Below are 21,396 nucleotides of genomic sequence, written 5' to 3'. Positions count from 1 at the left end.
TAAACTTCAAACTCCTCACTGATTTTTCGCATACCTGTCACCCGACGAGTTTTTGTCGGTGTTGTTCATAACTTTACATGAATAAAGTCCTCTTTGGTGTCAGCAATGGTTTCCAAACTCGTCTTTCTTTTCCTATAGTGGCTCAGCAGCCACAAGGGTAGGAGAACGATTTTTGTTTTTTTTTAAATGTATAATTTATTGAAAAAAATATGTCCGGCTTTTGGGAAACTTGAAACAATATAGGTATTCATAAGCCGAAATTCATCCCTACTTAGAAATATTTTCCATTTGAGAAATGGCTTTTATAAGATCATTTCATTTCATTTCATTTCATAACAAATGTGTAATAATGAATAATACCACAGTAACAACATAGTAATAACATATATTATGTCTGGCTTTTGGGCTCCTTTGAAAAAATTAAGCATTCATTAGCCTACATACAAGTAATTTCAATTTGACAAATGGTTTCAGAACAAAATCCATTATAAAAAAAGGGAGACTGTACATAATAAACATCATGTAATAGTACAAATTATTAGGGGGTTGAACATTAAAGTAATGATTAGAGGACATATTCAAAGGTCTATGTACAGTAACATGAAAAAGTTGATTGTGACAAGAACATTTTTACCCACTACCTAATTAAGATAAAAAAGACTACCATTTTATTATACTACGTGCTTCGGCATTTTAACAGTCCCACATTTCCGAATAACTATTACAAAGGGCGATCAAATGTTATGCTGGTATTCAGACACAATCCTACTTTTTCGGAAAAAATTCAAAGGAACTTAAATGGTTAAGTGCTGTCACTCCTCGTTGGTCACAGGCGATGTTTACAATGACGCAGTTCTTAGCTGCAAGAGCTTAACTGGTGGCTATAAAGCTCAATACTATCATTTAGGTAAGTATGCTGACAGTCCTTTATGAAAGTGACCACATCAGAGAGGGTTGAACTGCCAAGAGTGAGGTACGGTAGTTTTGGTGCACGTCTGCCTGTCACATTCAGTTACAGCACGACCAAACTGTATGCGACTAAAGCTAGCAGCAGAGAGCGGCAGGGAAACATGACATACCTGTGTCTTGTGCATTTAAACCAGTTGAGAATGTCAGTGCAGCGAGTATAGTAGATCTGGTCGAATGGGTGTGCATAGGACTCTTGGACGGTCACAGCATAACTAGAAAAACAGAACATGCAGGACGTCAGGATATTTTAGTAGCACAACTTTGAATTTTAAAAACGATTAGATTCAAGATTTGCAGATCTCTCCACGCTTTTTAGAGAAAAAGATTTTCATGTTTGATTGAATGTGTTAAGTGGTTTGTTTGAACAGTTGAGTAAATGCAGTTTTACACCTGAACCAACTCATTACACTACTCAACACTGCCCTCTAGCGGCTGGATTAAATACTACAACGGGCCAGATCTGGACCGCAGGCCGTAGGTTTGACATGGCTGAATTAAAAGGTATTTTAAGGTAGAATAAAATGATTTTAAAAAACATGCTAGTTACCGTTTGAAGACTAATGGGGCGTGGCATTCCTTAAGAGACATTGTATATTATTTAGTGCCTCCTTGTGGTTAAAAAAACTAATATTGATTTGAAATATGAGCAAGAATGTAAGAACTGATGATCATGATCATATACACGTGCATTTTCTAAACATACTCGTAGGTCAATAAATGAGTATTTAATTTACATAACAAGGAGCTCAGCTACAGGGAGCTGACATGACTGTCCACCATCTTGCTGCTATGGGTACCCCAAAAGGCAGAAACCTTGTGAAAGGTTGGGCAAAAATGAGAAGAAAATTGGTACAGTTTGGTCACTTTGAGTCTCTGTAGTTTGTATTCTTTCTTGTGTTACTCCAAGGGTCTCCAACGTGGTGCCCGCGGGGACCAGGTAGCCCCGAAAGACCACATGAGTAGGCCGCAGATGTTCTAAAAATATATCATGGTATCTTTTTCCTGGCAGCACACCTCCTCCACAACCATTCTCTCTGTTCAGTTGCTGTGGTCTTAATCCAAGCTGGGCGGATAGCCGTGAGCGCAAAACCTCCTCTTCCTTGCTGGACATGGGCCACAATGTCAGCATGTCTGAGAGCTGCTGTTGCTTCTTCCACCACTTTGGCCGGTCTCAATTTGCACCCAGTTGCCAAGATTGGTGCATTGCTGCTTGCTGCTGAGTCTCTAGATATGTTCAGTGTCATCTGGAGTTTTTTTTTAATCTTTAAAATTTTCATTTGACAGTGCAAAAGTTATTTGGAAATACATTTATTAAGTATTTTTGCCTGTTAAACAAATACTTGAGCCTGTAAATTGGAATATTATTGAATAATAAATTACTAAATAGATAAATATATAAATGTTTCGACTTGTTTGCATGTTCTCCCCATGCCTGCGTGGTTTTCCTCCGGGCACTCAGGTTAATTGGCTGGTCCAAATTGTCCCTCGGTGTGAATGAGCGAGTGAATGGTTGTCTGTCTCTGTGTGCCCTGCGCCTGGCTGGCCACTAGTTCAAGGTGTCCCCAGCCCACTGCCCAAAGACAGCTGGGATGGGCTCCAGCACCCCCACGGCCCTACTGAGGATAAGCGGTGCAGATAATGGATGGATGGATGGTTCTACTTCGAGGGTATTGACAGTCGCGGGACGTTTTTAGAATGAAGCCCCTATGAAAAATGAGTGTTCAGTGAATACCGATAAAATGTACAGAGACTTTATGCAAAAACCATGTACTATTTTCCTCGCATTTTAGTTGTTTTAGAATTTGGGAAATCCTTTTAAAAAAGGCGTATATTGACCAAGCTATCAATGCCTAGGTTATGGATACTTGCCCGTCCATAGTGAAAATGATCATAAAGTGTGATATCTGAAGACTACAGAAAATATTATCAATCATAGCTGCTGCACTCAGTGTTCACCTCATCAAGGGCTGATGATTTTATGCTTCGGAAAAGAATGCTAAGACCACTTATGCGCTTACACCAGCGTCATGTAAATTTACAGCCTCAGTCTGTCCTTGGGATTTAAGCTTTTTTTTCCTGATTACTGACAAAACTGTCAGCCGTGATTTGTAACAGGAATTTGTGAGTTCACTGCATTATTCTAAGTGCCATTATTTCATTTTCTTTAGCAATTTTGGAGATTGAGTACTGGAATCTAACCTCTCCCAATGGCTGCACACGTTGGGATCATCTGGGTTCAGGGCTGTCACCGGAGTGAGGAGGCTGAACAGGCAGAGCCACTGCAGCATTTGGACAGGAGCAACATCTGCCTTCATCGTCCTGCCTTCTTCCTTTATGAAGCAGAACATGAAAATTGGTGAAAGGATTATTTTTGCTCCTTATGATAAACAACATCAAACAAACCAGTGGATATTGCATTTTAAATCTTATTTTTCAAACACAAAATGCAGCGGTCGGACTAGAAGGGACCTATACAATGGAATACAATTTTCTACTCACGAGGAGATGTGTAAACAAGTACATTCCTGGGTGGAAGATCACATTAAGCAAGGTTCAGTTTAAGTCCATGTTAACAAAATATGGTTGATTTTGTCATTGACAGTTGAGTGGCAGATTACCAAAATCATGACGAGGATGTCTTCAGTAGGATAGTGCTCCATGAAACATATACATTACGAATAAATTTGATTTTTTTTGACAAGTAGGGCATTGAAGGTGTTAGCAATTTGTTTATTTGTAGTACATCATATACTTAATATTCTACCTATTTCAATCCATATTAACAGGGTCAAGCAAACGTAAACAGTGGCCGAACGAATATGTACCATACGGATTCTCATTTATCACAGAATAATACGGGAATCAGTGTCCTATGTATGATTTTCAATGCCGAGTATAGGAACGCTAGCCCCGGACTAGGAAATACTAAAGGAACACTTCGAAAGCTGCATGGAGATATATGGAATATAAGAGCACAACAATTAATTCAAGATAAAGAGACCCAGATTTGTTGATAATGCCTCAATCCTAACCACATCATATGAAGTCGCGTATATGGACACAAAGCAGGGCAAACCACACACCTTTGGTGACACTTCAGTTTTTGTCAATAAAGCCCTGGAGTTTTACACAGTTTGTTAAAACATATCATAACCACCATTCCTTTTTGAGGATTCTGAACACAGAAAACAAGGGAAACAAACATACTTTGCTGTGAAAATGTCATAAGAGTAGTACTTGCCAAGGTGAACCCACATTTACAATTCCTTAAAGGGTCTCAAAGGCAACAGCAGAAGTCCCACTGATTTGCAATTCTGTTATTTATTGTCAGTTCAAAATACACTATGTTGGTTTTTTTCTGCAGAGTTCATTTTGTGCACCAGTTGAAAAACTATATGTCTTGAATTTGAAAAAAAAAAAACCACAAGATCTTATGACACTGAAGTAGGGTTTGGTGAATGTACTTATGGAACTGGTGGGGATCGGTAGCTCCAAGAGGGTTAGGAAGAACTGATTTAGTGATAGCAGTCTTGGTAAAAATATTCCATTAATAAACCTGATCTGATGCTGAATCTTTAGAATGCTCAAACACCACTCTAGTTTCATTAGCAATACTAAACCCAGGCTTTCCCGTACAATGTGCCACCAAAGAGCCACTAAGATCTTAATGAAATGTCAACCTGCCAGAGCCTAGGAAAGCTATCTAAAATCTGAGCTTTATCAAGGAACTGGAGGCGTAATTGACGAATTAATTCCCCTGTTTCCCCCATAATGATAGACAACACCATTTTGCTGAGAAAACAAGCTTGCTAGGCTGCTGGACGGTGTCTTTGGGTTCTTTGGTACTCACAGTATTGTCAATATGCAGTGTCCTACAGTGGAGAGAGGTTAAAGGGGATCAACTTCAGAAGAAGACAATCTTATGAAGGTGTTTAAAAAATAGGTCATTGTGACAACAGATTAAATATTGAGTTTTAGCAGCAGACAAAAAAAGAAAAAAATAATTTATCCATATATCAAAGGGTTCATCAAAGTTACATTAGCCTACTTGGGGTCTTTGGAGAGGCAACTTGTAAATTAACAAACAGATCTGTCAAATAGGTATAGTTTGTCAACACACTCACTTTGGGAGTGATTAAATTATATATATAAATGAAGCAATAAAACTTTATTAAACTGATATTTCATCCCAGTAGTAAAAAAATGCTATACTCAACCCAGATGAAATAAAATCTCATAAGCGTGTTGTATTCAGTAACAAACACTCCAGTTTACACCTAGGCCTTCAGCTTAAGTCTGAATTAGTGTCCTTCGTACCCATCAAAACGACCTACCATTACCCAGTGTACATGCACACGCATGCGCTGATAGCAATTTCCCGGAAAATGTGCAAGTCTTTGTTTTACCTATCATCAGCGTTGGGATTAACGCAGTTATAAATAACTCCGTAGCGTAACAGCATTATTTTTTCAGAAGCGGGGTATTCGAACCAATTTTTTTCCGGCGGTTATAACGCCGTTAACGTTAATGGGGGTCAAAAGCAGTATGTGTCTTTGGCTGCAGAACGTAACGGCGGCTTGCCCCCCTTTGGAACACCTGACGCTGTTTTTTGTGGTGCGTTTTTCTGCTTTTCTCAGAGTTGTCTTTTGGAATCATGTCACCATTCAAGATAGAGACTACCATAGAGTTAGATTGCGATGACAAATATCGTATTTACTAATGTGCCAAAAGAAAAGGCGTATTGGTGAATGCAGCGGCAACCGAATCGTGCTGTTTGTGAACAAAACAGCTCCATGAACTGGCACTAGGAAGTGAACAAAGAGAGCTCGCTACCCACCAATCATCAGCTGGTTACCGTTGACACGCCTTTATTCTCTTATAATTGGTCAATATGCATATTTGGGCAGAATCTGTGTTGTTGACTCTAAATTTGTTGAGCATAAAAAGGTTACAAAAATTTATTTTATCTTGTTCTTTGTAGATTTATAAATATTTTAATTATGTTTCCGATATAAAGTTAATTCTTCTTTCTTTAATTTAACTCTATTTTCCCTTCTGTTATTGTATTTTTTTCTTTGTTTATTCATTTAATATATTAAACCCATTTTGTATTGTTATTTATTATGTACAATTTATATTTGTTGCACTTTAAGTGTAGGATAAATCCTTTGTTGGTGAGGTGCAATAAATATTACAAGGTTCTATAACACTGTCTGTTCTTCTCTATTCAACTGACTCAAATATTGCTCAGATATTTTCAAACGATTTGACATACAAAAACTTACTTTTAAAAAAACTGAAATTGTTACTTTCCCTGGTAACTAGTTACTTTTAGTGTAAAGTAATTCAGTTACTAACGCAGGTACTTTTGGAATGAAGTAGTGAGTAACTATAACTAATTTCTTTTTGAGAGTAACGTGCCAAACACTGCCTATCGTACAGTGGGCCAAACAAGTATTGAGTCAACCACTGATTGTGCAAGTTCTTCCACATGATAACATCAGTGAGGTCTGTATTTGTCAAGATGGGTAATCCTCAACCATGAGAGACAGAAGGTGGAAGAAAAAAAACAGGAAATTCTCATTGTTTGACTTTTAAAAAATAATCATTTTCAAATCATGGTGAAAATGAGAATTTGGTCAATATTAAAAGTCAACTGATTACTTTGTTATGTAGCTTTTGTTGGCAATAATGGAAGCCAACCATTTTCTGTTATTCTCCACAAGCTTTTCATATACTGTTGCTGGTCTTTTGGCCCATTTCTCCATGCAGATCTCCTATAGAGCAGTGGTGTTTTGGGGCTGTCATTGGCCCACATGGACTTTCAAGTTCCTCCACAGATTTTCTATGGGGTTAAGATCTGGAGACTGGCTGCGACCTCATAAAACCTGTCTTTTGTAATAAAAACAAAGTTAAACAAGACTGTGTAAACAGAGACATAGATGAACAATGACGTGTGGAACTCAGCAAGAGAGAAGCTGGGCCCGACCGAATGTAATGATAGGTCATTTAGGCTTGACCGGCCCAAAATTCTGATCGGGTTGGGCTTGGGCTTAAGATCTTACCTCTAAATCTGGCCACATGCCAGATTTGAATGACATCGGTGTCTTGAAGAGAAGCAACACACAACGAGACAATTACACTGAGCTTTTCTGAAGTTCTTTCAGAACAAACAACGAATGTAAACTCCCCAGATCCTTGCCTGCACTTTCCTTTGGGATCCTCGCTATGTTCGCCGTGTAATTAATGAGTGAAATCTGTCAGGCAATCGAGGTGCAAGAACCTGCAAGGTGTTTTGAAAGCCGTTGTGTACTTCCCATTGGTTACCCAATGTAATTTGTCAGGCAGGCTGGACTCTCCACACTCCTTTGTATTGATTAAAGGCCGATGTATTGTGCTGATTAAGCATGTGGCTTTTAAGGATCAATCCAAGTTGTATCTGACATATGGATTATATGTAAGCGTGGATAATATATCCATGAACTATTTTCTACATCAGTAACAAGTTTGCAAATTAAAGCCAGATCAAAATCGAGCAAATACTGTATAGATGTTTCTTGATAGGGATGTTAAAATACATTAGGTATAATAAGAAATGTGTAAAAATAAACAAAGTATCTTGGGCATTAATGTTTTAGCAGTTGCACCTTGCAAGGTTGTTTCCAAGGTGTAGTTCACGTCTTATTTTACCTAAGGAAATAATTCTACAAAGAATAGAAAATAGAGATGTTGCAATGGCTTATCATGCATTTTTAGGTGAATGCTTATGAAATGTGTGCTGCTAGAATTTGCACAAACCCCAACTATTTGGTCTGAATTTCAGCATGGATATTTTTACAACAATAGGACAAAATCTAAAATTCTGAAATACTAGTGTGATTTTCCTAAAGGAATATTTATTTTAAGATTTTTCCTTAAGTGTGCTCCATCAATGGCCAAGAATGGAAAGTAGAATGATACTGTAGGTCAGGTCTTGGCATTGCCGGGGACCAAAACATTAACATAAAAGGTTGGGAAACACTGCTCTATTCTGATAATGGTTGTATTAATATTGCATTGTTGAAATCTTGACATAAATATTCTGATTGTTTGTCATGGAGGCACACTCTAAAGACAGGTAGCTTTACACTTTTTTTATAATTTGAACGTGAAAAGAAATTTTGTATTGTAATGGAAACTACGCAGAATCAAACGACTTATAAATAACACAGAAATTCTCAAGTAAATATACATACTAAGGATGGGCAGGTACCGATATCAGGTGTTTTAGGTCTTAGTGTTTCACATGACAATTTTGTTTTACATGATTGTAATGGGGCTTGGTAAAAAGTGCAAAATGAGAAAAGTAAGGCTTCATAATAAAGATATTTAGTGGTTTAAAGAAATGCATTGTACCGTTCATTTTACATGACTAATAATTTATTCTGTTTAAAAATTGGAAACCTGCAAAGTAGATTTAAAAGGATGCCAGTTCGTTGTTTTGATTATTATATCTCACTCTTGTCTATTGTTTTGAGCATTACGTCATTCTCACTATCTGCTGATGCAGTTCTTTGACCTCCACACCCTATAGGGCGGATCTGCTTTTGTTGAGATGTAATAAAAAGAAATGGCTAATGGGAGGGCCGTAGAACAAGTTAGACTTTCTTATCTAAAGGCTCCTCTCGCTGTCCCCCTTTCAAATTGGAAATCCATTGATGTCTTCTCTCCTTGTTTTGACTACACTTTAAACTTAAGCATGTCCCAAAATTTACCTTTTACCATTTTAAAACCTACAACATTTTTTTTCCATGAAATTAGTTTGATAAAATTCTAAAACAAGTGCAGGATGTGTTTTCCTGCACGTGCCTGTTTCTACTTCCCTGAAGCAAATTTGGTTATACTTCACTCAATTTTGTTTGTCAAGTTATCATGAAGTGGATTAGCTCCACCTAAATTTATAATGTTATTATCAAAATAATAAGACAAATATAACTAGAAAATTTATACAATTATGATTATTTGTGTCATGCTATACAGTATTACAATATTCTAACACAACCCTACAAATAGCTACATGCTTTCTGCCTTTAAACAATTTTGTGTTTAGTGAATTACAGTTGAAAGTATATCATAAAATACTATTGTAAAACATTACTATCCATTAAATTGATGTAGGTAAGAATATCCAAACAATTTTGTCTAATCTTTCCTTTTACTACACAATGCCCATTAACAATATTAAAATGTTGCTGAAAATATTGAGATTACATTGAGTCTGAATTAGTGATGTGCCGTTCGTGAAGAAATCGGCTTTTGTAAATGAAATTTTCTATTTTACTCGTGAGGACTTAGGTGGAGATGTGATTTTGGCTGATCCAGGCCCTTGCCACACAGCCCGGTTCTCTGGGTATGCGGCTGGCGAGCGCAGTCCGCATTGCCGGCTTCCTGAGACTGCGAAGACGAGAGGGGCTTAAGATCTTAACTCTAGACTGAAAGTGTTGGACAAAACCTATTCCCGCTTGCGAAAGGCGTCAGAGTTATCTGACCTTTCACTATTATATCAATCCAATATTTCCTTGTACAGCTAGGATTCTTCAGGTTTAACAGCTGTTGTCGCAATCGCTTTGGTGGATTACCGCCCATAGCCAATCATAAATAACAAAACCGGTGACGTTTCTCAAGGCTCTCTGAAGGGCTCTGCTACACCAACTTGAAATCTGATTGGCTAAACCAGCAGCCTTCTTGAAGACTGATACGGGACACGTATACAGGAATGTTTTTGAAGGCTTTAGAGTAGAAGTCTGAACAAATCAGCAATAACTGATGGCAGAAATGTGATTGGTTCAATGCTTGAATATGAACCAGGGAGAAGCGATGAAAGGAGGCACAGTTTGGAATTTGATGGACAAAAAATAAACTGACATCACATGATTCAGATATTTTTTAGGCCATCAGAGAACGCCTTACAGGCTCTCCCAGCCGACAACTGAGCAACAGTAATGTGACTGTTGAACATGTTTTTTTATTCAGTGTGGAAAGGAGCTTTTCTACAGATTTGTTTAAATATTATACTTCATGTGCTTAATAACCACAGTGCAACCTCTATTCTTTCATTCATCAAGACCAATTCCACTTATTGTATGTCACTATGACCAGCTGTCACTGTTGACTTGATAGATCTGTATTTTTAAGAAAGCTTACAACAGCTTTTCTTCAGCAGTGCACATTGAATCGTGTCTGCCTCATTTATTGTATTACCGGTATGTACTATTGTAAGTTTGTATTTCCCTTTTAGAGTTTGTCAGAGATATTTTGGAATGTATGGCACTTGTTCCAATCAACTATCATTGACACATTGGCACTCAGACATATGTTAGTTCTAAGCCTGGCAAACGATTTGACATCAGTCAGCAGAACAGTGTGCTGGCAAAAATATAGAAACGTGTATAGATTATGCCGTGCCTGGGAAAGCTTTCACAAATTCATTCGTATCAGCGAGAATAAAAAATATTTTGAAAAAAAGAGGAGAGAATTGGGGAAAAAAAAAATAAAAACTGGTTGCCAGCCAGTTGCAGGGCACACAGAGACATACAACCATTCACATTCTGCCTAAGGACAATTTGGACCCACCAATCAACCTGACATGCATACTTTTAGAAGTTGGTAGGAAAACAGAGAGCCCGGAGGAAACCCACTAAGACACGGGGAGACCATGCAAACTCCGCACAGTAGCTGATAAATAAACTGACTCAGCACTTTTGGTTTTGCCGACATACCAGATTTTCCTGAGAGGCATTCCTTCTTCTATCCCAGAACAACATTCAATCCAACACAATGTCTTGTTGACAGTTTGAAGGGCTGACCCATATGTGAAAAAAAGCCCCCCAAAAGTTGACTCTGCACTTTTAGTTTAGCTGACTTACATTTTTTACAGGAAGACATTTCACTCTTCCAGGCCAGAATTACCAGCTCAGTAGCCTAGATGGTAAGGCGCCCGCTTTGAGACTGGGAGGTTCGGGTTCGCGCCCCGGCCGAGTCATTCCTAAGACTTAAAAAGTGGTCGGCGGCGCCCTCTCTTGGCTGCGGCTGCATCGGGTCAGATGCAATCGACATTTCGTTCTGTGTACATTGTTACACAGAATGACAATACAAGGAAATTATTATTATTATTATTATGACATTAAATATCAACAAATTCAAAAGCAGTCACATAGTTTACCTCATGTGAAAAATTCCCACCAAAAAAGCTGACTTGGCATTTTTGTTTTGCTGACAGCTTTCCCAGAAAGACATTCTACTCTCTTAAGCCGGAAAAAGAATGGCAAGGAATCAGATAGGTCACTCCGGAAGTGAAAATGCCAATGACGCAGCCAAAAAGTAAATGCCACCCAAAGATGGTTTTGCGCCTCATCACGGGTCATGTTCTAATGGTGCACAGCCATTCTAGTTAGGCATGAATTGTCTTTTAATGGAGATGAATGTTTTTGCTTTTGTTTGTGGAACAACGCTATAAAAGTAACTGCATAGTATTCTCACTGATTAAAATACAGTAATACCATTTTCTCTAATTATTATGCCACTGGCTAGATTCGTATTGAACCTTTCTTTTTTCTAATTCTTGGGTACATTCTCAGCCCAAGAAACATCTATGAAGAGATGTACACACTTGGGTTAAAATGTTTATTTCATTTTTATTATTTTGTTATGTCTTATAAAAATAGTAAAATAGTGTTGAAGTTATTAGAGAAGAAAATAATATTCATCTTTATGAAACTTAATTTACGACTTCATTTTGAATTATTTTGAATTGAAAACATCAAATGAATTTAAATTATTATGATGTAGAGTGCCTAGCAAAAGTATTACCCCCTCAAGAAGTTCTTTCATTTTACCACGTAGTAGGCTGCAAACTTAGGGCTAAAGTACTGAAAATATTTTCTAGGAATCAACAACATGTGAGACACAATCGTGATTTGTATCTATACATTTGAAGCCTGAAATATGGCAATATGATGAAAAGTTCTTGGGGGCGCAGAACCTTTGCAAGGCACTGTATGTCCTTGCCCAATCCAGCCTTGTTTTAGGGTGTTAATATGAGTGAAAATAGTTGTCTTGTACATTCAAAACTAAGTAAGTACTGCGACTGTTTACTTACTGCAATGTCAAAGAAGTGAGGTGAGAAATGAGCACAAGTTTTGTGGAAAGTGAAGTTGTGAAATCTCTGCAGAAACTTGCGATGACGATATACAAGGTCAAATGGCAACACATGATTCAATTTGCCAAGAAATCTTTGTCTCACCTACAGTATTTCAAATTCTGAGCATTTGTCCTACAAGTCCTGCACCTCCTCACACACGACCACCCTTCAACCTTTCATAGCAAGTGGGTGTGCTTGCTAAATAACAAACCACGGAATGACGAACTGTCTGGTGCACATGGTTTGCTGCAGATTGTCCTGAGGCGTCTATTAAGAGGTCAAGTCCATCACCCTCCTTTCTCTCGACTCAAAGCACCCACGAGGCAAGAAGCACTCTATCTAGTCTTTCACGTTGCTTTTGTGTTTTGCCTTTTTCAAACCACTTTGTCTTTGTATTAGAATGAATGAGAAAGCCGAGGGCTTGCTGCCCTTAATGATTTCTCCCTTTTACCTTTACTTTGTGTACTATTCAGTGAAAATTATGAATAGCTTGAAAGTCTTAAGAGATTATTTTTTTCAGTCTTATTTTTCCCTGCTTCACCAGTGGATTATATCATGTAAAATCAAATATATTTTCATTTATGACCTACCAGAAATATTCTATTTTCTGCACCGCTTATCCTCAGTAGGGTTGCGGAGGTGATGGAGCCCATCCCAGCCGTCTTCGGGCAGTGGGCAAGGGACACCCTGAACTGGTTGCCAGCCAGTCGCAGGGCACAAGGGACAGAAAACTCGCTCGCTCATTCACACCTAGGGACAATTTGGACCGGCCAATTAACCTGACATGCATGTTTTTTGGAATGTGGGAGGAAACCGGAGTGCCCGGAGGAAACCCACGCAAGCTCGGGGAGAACATGCAAACTCTGCACAGAAGGGTTGGTAGCTGAATTTGAACCCATGACCTCAGAACTGTGCCGCACAGGCGCTAACCACCGCGCCGCTGTGCTGCCCTACCAGAATTATGAAGGCCTAAATAAACTAATGATTGTTTGAACCCATGGATACAAACAGGCTGTAGCATTAGCAAGGCCTTGAGAAACAACAGATGGTGTTCTCCTATTTATCACTGCTGATTACATATATTGATCTGACAGGCCACGGTGGCTTCCCTGTCAAAAGGGGTCACCAGACTGGAAACATAATTACTGCATCGTACTGGAGTGAAAGTCCGCCATATCATATGGTGTTCTAAAAGTCTTGGGCACATTTGGACATTCAATATCTCAGAAATTATTAAGGATATGGAAAATGTTTGGTAAATTCAGAAAGCTTGTAATCTAAATTTTTATCTGAAATGTTCGTAGCACCTTTGGTCGTGCGACACACATCAAGCCGATAGTCAAAATCTTGCCAAACACGTTTCAGCATGGCATTATTGATGGTGCTCATATTGAACATATTTGAACCTCACATGTAAAAAACAAGATTGCAAGCTTTCTGAATTTAACAGGTGTGTTTTAATATCCTTAAAAGTTTCTGAGATATTTATTGTAAAAATGTGCTTAAGAGTTTTGGAACACCCTAATATTAACATCCATCGTCCATCCATTCGCTGCACTGTTTATCCAGAGTCAGGCTGCAGGTGCTGGAGCCCACCCCAGCCGAGTTTTACGAGCCCAGAACTGGATGCCAGCCAGCCGCAGGGCACACAATGCCAGACAAGTCACTCACACATTCACACCAAGGCATAAGTTGGACTGGGCAATTAACCTGACATGCATGTTGTTGGAATGTGGGGAGGAAACGCAGTGCCCAGAGGAAACCCAAGCAGGCAGGAAGAACATGCAAACTATGCACAAGAAGGCCGGAATTAAACCCCTTACCTCCGCACCATGGGGGCTGTGTGTAAGATCAAATATAAACTATTTTGGTTATGTAGATGATTTATTGTTAACCTTGACTTTTCAAGTCACACTTTGACTTTAAATTATAGCGTTGCCTGATCTTACAAAAACATTTAGGGCACAGTAAATTACCAACAGAATTTACTGTATACCGCCTGGGATTTGATTTTTGAAGACAAGCCTCACTGCATTTTTGATATGTGACAGAACAACTGTCAACGTGATGCATTTTCATTCGATCATCTGTACAATCATTCTGTACATGGTTTAATTTAATGAACATGACAGATTCTTGTTAAGAGGAAAGAGTGCAAAATGACTATTCTTATAGTGAAAACAACCAGCCAATTTCCAGTTTCTCTGCTGGGGGAACTAAAACCACTTCGGTTATCAAGAGCTGATATGGCATGCCGATGAGGGAAAAAAAAACATGTGGGGCTGCTGCCCGTCAATGCTGAGGTGCGGCTTATCTCTGAAGAGTAGGATGGTGCTTTACCCGGCAACAACAGCAATCAGATGATGAAAGTGCTGAATCTGAGTCAGATGAGGAAGCTTCTCTTTGTACTGGTAACCATGAAAGCCAGTAGTATCAATTTCATGTGAGGGATCAAATCCCAACCAAAATAATGGCCTAAAGAGAGAGCGGGGCTTCCAGGCTGTGCTTGACCAAGACACACCACAGGAACTCAAATCATGTTTGTATCGCACTTAATCACAAGAAGTCTCAAAGGGTTAAGTGGTGTCCCCAAGATCTGGCAGTTAACATATCCGTGAACCTAACATTAGTACCAGTAACATGAGCCCAAATGTAGTAGGCCCGAGCATAAGCTTTTAAATGTCTACCCTCGTTACCATATATCTTCTAGGCCACACTCAAATCAAAAACAGAACAAAAAAATACAAAACAAACAATGAATACATGACATTTCAGGCCTGCCATCAAGTACAGCAAACGAATGCCATATCATTTAATACTAAAGACCATTTTGATAAGTGCCTTGATATAAAATTTGTCATTTTTTTGTATTTTACATACTGTATGACAGGAACATTTTAAAGGCAAGTGCTGAATCATTCAATAGATTGGTACGTCTTTGAGTGGTTCAATTTCTGTTCCAAGGTTGTGCATATTGAAGTTAATATGAGATCCAAGACTGAGATGATGCGTGTCTGTTCTAAAAAAAACAACTATTGCCAATTTAGAGTTGGTTTACTTGTTGGATATACTAAAATATAGATTTATATTTCACTATATTAGGTTTTTATCATGATCCAGAGTGGATCATGTGAAAAGTAAATTAAGACACAAAATAAGAGTTTAGAAAAATGATTTATTTACAGGAAAGGAATCAGTATTGGATAGTGTACACAGAAAGAGAACAACAAAGTTTACGATGATGTTCAGAATTCAAATAAATCAAAGCTTCTCTAACACAAGCTCGACTACAAATTCCTGCTATATAATGTTGAAACAAATTCTAAAATGTAAAAAACAAGAAAAATCAGGATATTTTGGAATACAAACTAGGTGTAATTGAACAAAACATATCTGAATACCAACCAGTTCTGACTGAACAAAACTCAAAAAGGACGCAGGGAACCTTCTCATGCGTTGATAGAACAACTATATTATATCCCAACACCAACGAGCTCTAGCAGAACAAAATAAGTAAGATCCAGACACAAAACCATTCTGTTTGGTGGAAAGAACAATAAGTAAATGATGAGACCAAAATATATGAGGCACACTAAACTAGCGCTAATAAATAAAACTCCAAAACCAAGACAATGCAGGATGTGTTGGAACACCAACTACCTTTAAATGAACAGAAACTTAAAAGAAAGACAATGCATAGAACACTATAACTGAAATAGAGACAAGGAAGGACCTATACCCACAAAATAAAAAGACCAGCCAAATGTTTTGTAAGTCTCTGCTTTTGAATATCTCAAAAACAGACACCAAACATACTCCGTGTGTCTTCAAAATCCCAGAAGAATATAAGACTGCATGCCACATATTTTTATGTATACCAGAAAGGTAGACATCTTAATAATAATAATAATAATAATAATTATTATTATTATTATTTAATTGATTGTAATATTCATGTCATTAGTCTCAGGTGCTGTTTTTGTCTAGCAACAAATGAAAGCTGATATGTGATTGGTTCAATGCTTAAAATATGAAAGCACTCATTTGGAGGCAGTACAACCAGGCAAAAGCAATGAAAGGAAGTTGGCAGACAATTTGGAATGATTTAATAAGTATTGATGGACAAAACATAATTCAGATATTCTTCAGGCCAGCAGAAAAGGCTTTTGCAGTCCCTCACAACCCACCACTGTGGCTAGAGGACTGCAGGTAAAAATAGAGTTTTGGATAACTGTCTTTTAAACCAGCTGATAAACAATGTCATGAGTTGTTTCAAATTGCACTCCCCCTTTAAAATACACACCCCCATTCCCAGTTTAATAGCCAGCTTTTCCATTGGTATTATCATGCATGTGGATGCATATGAATACACTCCAGTCAAAACCATCCCAGGTAATCAACAATGAAATCCGTTTTCTTGGGACACTGACAAGCAAAGCTAAAAAAATGTGCATTATGCATTATTCACTGTTCAAAATATTGCTCAAAACTAGTTTTTAATATTTTTTTTAAGACAACAACAGAATTTCACTTTACAACAGATTTGGGAGCATTGCTGTGTCGACTGTTTGCTTTGTACACTTTAATTCACATACGACTGTCAATGTTTTTTAAACTTAAATTACTATTGCTGTACACACACAGATATTCCTAATTCATTCTGGAAACGGAAATTTGCTTGATTTCTTCTTCAGATTGAAATGGTGAAGCCACAACCAAACCACAGCAACAGCCACTTTGCCACCCTGCAGCATCATCTTGAGAAAGAATAACATTTAATTAAAGTAAGAGCTATCGGCATGGTCAAACACTGCATTAATGTTATTGCAAGGGCACGTTTGTGACAAATGTTTCTGTGACATACTGCAGAGTGCACTCACCAGATTTTCTCACTAAATGAAATAACTTCAAGATGAAAGGCAAAGAGAAATTGGATGGGACTTTGCTCAAGCAGTAACGGGGTTATGTCACAGGATGTGTTATTTGTTACTCCAGGATCTCAGGTCACTGACGGGAAATTCATCCATCCATTATCTGCACCGCTTATCCTCAGTAGGGTCGCAGGGGTGCTGGAGCCCATCCCAACTGTCCTCGGGGAGTGGGCAGGGAACACACACAGACAGAAAACACATTCGCTCATTCACACCTAGGGACAATTTGGACCGGCCACTTTAACTGAAATAAATGTTTTTGGAATGTGGGAGGAAACTAGAGTGCTCGGAGGAAACCCGTGCAAGCATGGGGAGAACATGCAAACTCTGCACAGGAAGGCTGGTGGCTAAATTTTAATCCAAGACATCAGAACTGTGCTGGAGACATGCTAACCATTCAGCTGCCATGCGGCATCTGACAGAATATATTATTCAATTTATTTGACAAAAGATGCAGCACCTTCGAGGATCGTTCTTTAGGACAGTGCTTCTTGTGTTTCTCAACTGGCGGGTCGCGGACCCATTTTCAGTGAGTGGTGGGCCTCTGCCTTGACAAAATAATCCTATTAAAACTTGGTCAACAATACAAAAAAAATTAAAAATATCAAGATCTGTGAATAGGGCTACCAAAATAGCGAAAAATCCAGACTTTAAACCTGGGGGTATGGAGGTAGGGTTTCAAAAATGGGCCCAAAAAGGACTGATGTTGATTACCCAAGTATTGGAAGCACAGGCAATGAAATCATTCGAACAACTCCAACAAGAGTTTGACCTACCCAGAAATGATTTTTACAAATATTTGCAACTAAGGCATTACCTCCAGAAACACGAGGAATGGGGGAAAATATGTAAGGAGCCAACTAAGGTAGAGGAATTATTAATATCGTATACAAAAGGACAATCAATAAAGGGGGTTATATCAAAACTATATAAAGCCCTGAGAATGGATCTCAGTAATGAGGACATGGCAGTTAAGGAAAAATGGGAACAAGAAACTAATGTAGCGATAAAAGACAACGAATGGGAAAAAACATTGAAAGAGGGACACAAAATAACCAACAGCCCGACATGGAGGGAGTTTGAATGGAAAGTAAAAATGCGATTCTTCTATACACCCTCTATCACTTCAAAATATAAAAATACCTCAAATCTATGCTGGCGTAACTGTGGGGGGGGTCGGTGACTTTACGCATATTTTCTGGAATTGCCCTGTAATATTAAATTTTTGGAGAAGTATCCAGAGAGAAATAAAATTAATCTCGGGCTGGGAGTTGCGGTTGGACCCAAAGGCTTACGTAATAGGAATTTTGCCAGAAGAATTACTATCTGGTCAACAGAAATATATACTAAGGGTAATGCTTCTGGTAGCAAAGAAAATGATCACAGTGTCCTGGCTGAAACCACAACCTCCTGACATAAAACAAATTAAAGCAAATGTACATTATGGAAAAAATCACTGCAAGACTTCAACTGAAACTTGACCAATTTGAGAAAAGATGGAAGCCTATCACACAAATTTTACTTGATGTCTAAACACCTCCCCCTATTTATTATGTGCGTTGTTTTTTGTTTTTTTTTTTTTTTTTGGGTGTATATTTTGATTTATTATTTTATATATGTATTTATATATATATATATATATATATATATATATTTCTTTTTGTATGGATGTATTGTATGAACGTTTATTCTTCCTTTCTATTAATAGTATTTTTTTCTTCTTTGTTGTTTCTTCTGTTATTTATGAGTGTGTCAAGTGTATATATTATGTGTTGATGTATGATGGAGGAATCAAACCTCTGTCAAAATTGGTGTGAGAAATAAAAAGTTAAAAAAAAAAAAAAAATAATCCTCAGAAAAAAAAAACAGGGCCAATTCCATTCCCTAATAGGAGACGGCGATAGTGCGCCACAAACGTGAGTTAACACCTACCATTTTCACACCACAGAAATAATGTAATGTTTATTTACACATGTTGAGCATGGCTAAACAGATACAGCGACAAATATATAAGATATGGCTTTTTTTTGTTTGAAGACAAAGAAGGATTATTACCTCAGTGTGTTTTGGGCAGCAAGGTGCCAGCACATGAAAGCATTATAACGTCAAAAACGGAACTGCATTTAAAAACATAACTGTTAAGTACTGTAAAAGATGACTTCAAGACCTGAGGACATCACACAGTGTCTTAGTTCATGCTTAAAACAAAAACTGCCACTGTGTGCATCTTACCAGGTTGCACATTGTATTGAGAAGTTTAGAAAGCCCTACGCCTGTCATGATGTCAGAGGTAGACCCAAATGCAGAGAATCTCAACAAAGGATGGTATTTATTAACTAAAACAAACCAGGTCTCAAAACAACTTGCAAAGCATCCAAACCATAAACAAAACAAAACAAATCTGACATATTAGAGATAGGACAAAAGTCGTGTCGAATGGCAGTGACCTGACCAAGTATGCTGTCCAAACAGTCATTTATATAAAAGGGACAGGATGATTATAAACAGGTGCTTGGAGGTTTGACACACCTGTGCCCAGTTACACACCTGATTTGGGACCCCGGGGGGCAAGGGAGCGCACCATATCGTGACATTACCTCCCCGTCAAGGGCCGAATGCTGTGTGTTAGTTTTTGTGGCGGTTTGAGAGTTTTTGTGATCGTTCATCCGTCTACCAGTTCGCACATTTATTTAAAGGGACAGTGTGGGAATATTCAACCTATAGATGTTACTGTATTTTGTAATGCAAGCGAAAACGAGTCCAATGAGACTCAAAGAAACCAAACTGTAGTATGCTTTGCCTAGCTTTTTGCACAGAAAGGAAAAGAGATTTAAAAAAAAAATTACAAAATTTGAAAATGAAACAAAGAATGAAAATAAGAAAAAAAATGAAATAAAGCCAGAAAAAAAGAGAAAAAGATAAGAGAAAAAGGCGAGTAGTCAGGTTTATGTTTTTGGGGGGCCTCGTAGCAGCAAGATGGCAAACAAACATGTCAGCTTCCTAAGTGATCTCATCTCAAATACATAAAAAATATTGAACTATTAGAATATAAAGTGCACTTTTATGTAATAGTTCATTTTTTCTTATTATCCAATTCATTCTAATTAAATGAAAGTTTATTTTTAACTTCCAGGAAACATTAAAAATACACACTGTCCCTTTAAAGTATTAGTACTCGATGGCAGCCATTTATCTCCATCTTGCAGTTTTCTAGGATTTATTTGCATATGCCTGCCACCTCTGTCCAATGTGAAAGAGTATTTTTAAACGCTGCAAAAGGTCACCGACAAAGAAAGAAACCAAATAAAACCAACTGTTGCTGTGATGGCTTTGTTTGTGAATAGAAATGTGGGAAAGACCATAATTCCTATCCCAGTGTCACTAGCATGCTATACACCTATCATCACGAGTTCGCATCAAACAAAAACATTTAAATTTTCCCATTTAAAAGTAACAACATTTTTTTTATGCATCTGGAGGATTATTCCATGCCAGGCCTGGAATCAATCCTAATACTGGCTGCATCAAAGGCAATCGAGGCAACCACCTTTCCACTGATAGAGAAACAATGACACTCTACATTTACTTTAAATGTAAATTCAATATGTCCATCAAGCAGAGGTCATCACACTGAATTGTGTCTCAAAGCACTGGACCATATCTACACGTTTGCTTCAATGGTACACAAGCATGGATGAAGTGGTGTCGTGATTCACGACACTGATTCACGGCAAATGCTTCATAACACTGAAACATTTTTACATATTGCTCCGCCGATTCCGAAAGCTTCAGTTTCTCCATCACTAACAAAAACCAACCGGGTATAAAAACAACTTGCAAAGCGTCCAGACCATAAACGAAAAACAAACCTTACATGGTGACAGCAGCTTGGACGAAAGTGGTGTGGAATGACCATAGCCCAAGTATGGTGTCCAAACAGTCATATCGATAAAGGGACAAGATGTTTAGGGAAAGGTGTGTGGAGATTTGACATTCCTGTGCCCAGTTCCACACCTTATTGGGGCCGCCACCAGGAGGAAGGCAGCACACTAGGTCGTGACAACGCCATTGCTGAAGACTTAATCTAACCTGCAGCTATGGATATGGTCGGAGAGATTTTGGATGAACATGCACTGAAAAACTAAAAACCATACCTTTGTCAAATTTAATAAAAGATCGCCAAATTGAAGACATGTTGAAGGACTGCTCCCATTAAGGCAGGTAGTCATTTTGCTTAAGAAATGGGCAAATCTACTGACGAAACTAAGGAGTTTTACTTATCTAGGTGAGGCATTTGTTGGATGGGGACGTTTACAA

The 21,396-nt window shown here is 38.1% G+C and overlaps 1 protein-coding gene across 3 annotated transcripts in view; it reads right to left on the bottom strand.

Annotated features, from left to right (window-relative positions):
• Positions 1-21,396, bottom strand: part of LOC148367226 (multiple epidermal growth factor-like domains protein 11) — a 96,486-nt gene that overhangs the window by 71,330 nt on the left and 3,760 nt on the right. For all 3 annotated transcript variants that reach the window (XM_088334061.1, XM_088334062.1, XM_088334063.1), the window contains exons 2-3: positions 3,169-3,299; positions 1,080-1,181 (exon numbers count right to left, since the gene is read on the bottom strand). In XM_088334061.1, the coding sequence (XP_088190187.1) occupies positions 1,080-1,181; positions 3,169-3,284 (218 nt within the window). In that variant the 5' untranslated portion in view covers positions 3,285-3,299. The remainder of the gene's footprint in view (positions 1-1,079; positions 1,182-3,168; positions 3,300-21,396) is intronic.

Source organism: Urocampus carinirostris, chromosome 4, assembly GCF_059441175.1.
Source record: "Urocampus carinirostris isolate Australia breed hairy pipefish chromosome 4, RoL_Ucar_1.0, whole genome shotgun sequence".
In the NCBI taxonomy this organism is placed as follows: Eukaryota; Metazoa; Chordata; class Actinopteri; order Syngnathiformes; family Syngnathidae; genus Urocampus; species Urocampus carinirostris.
This window is presented reverse-complemented; position numbering and strand designations above follow the sequence as displayed.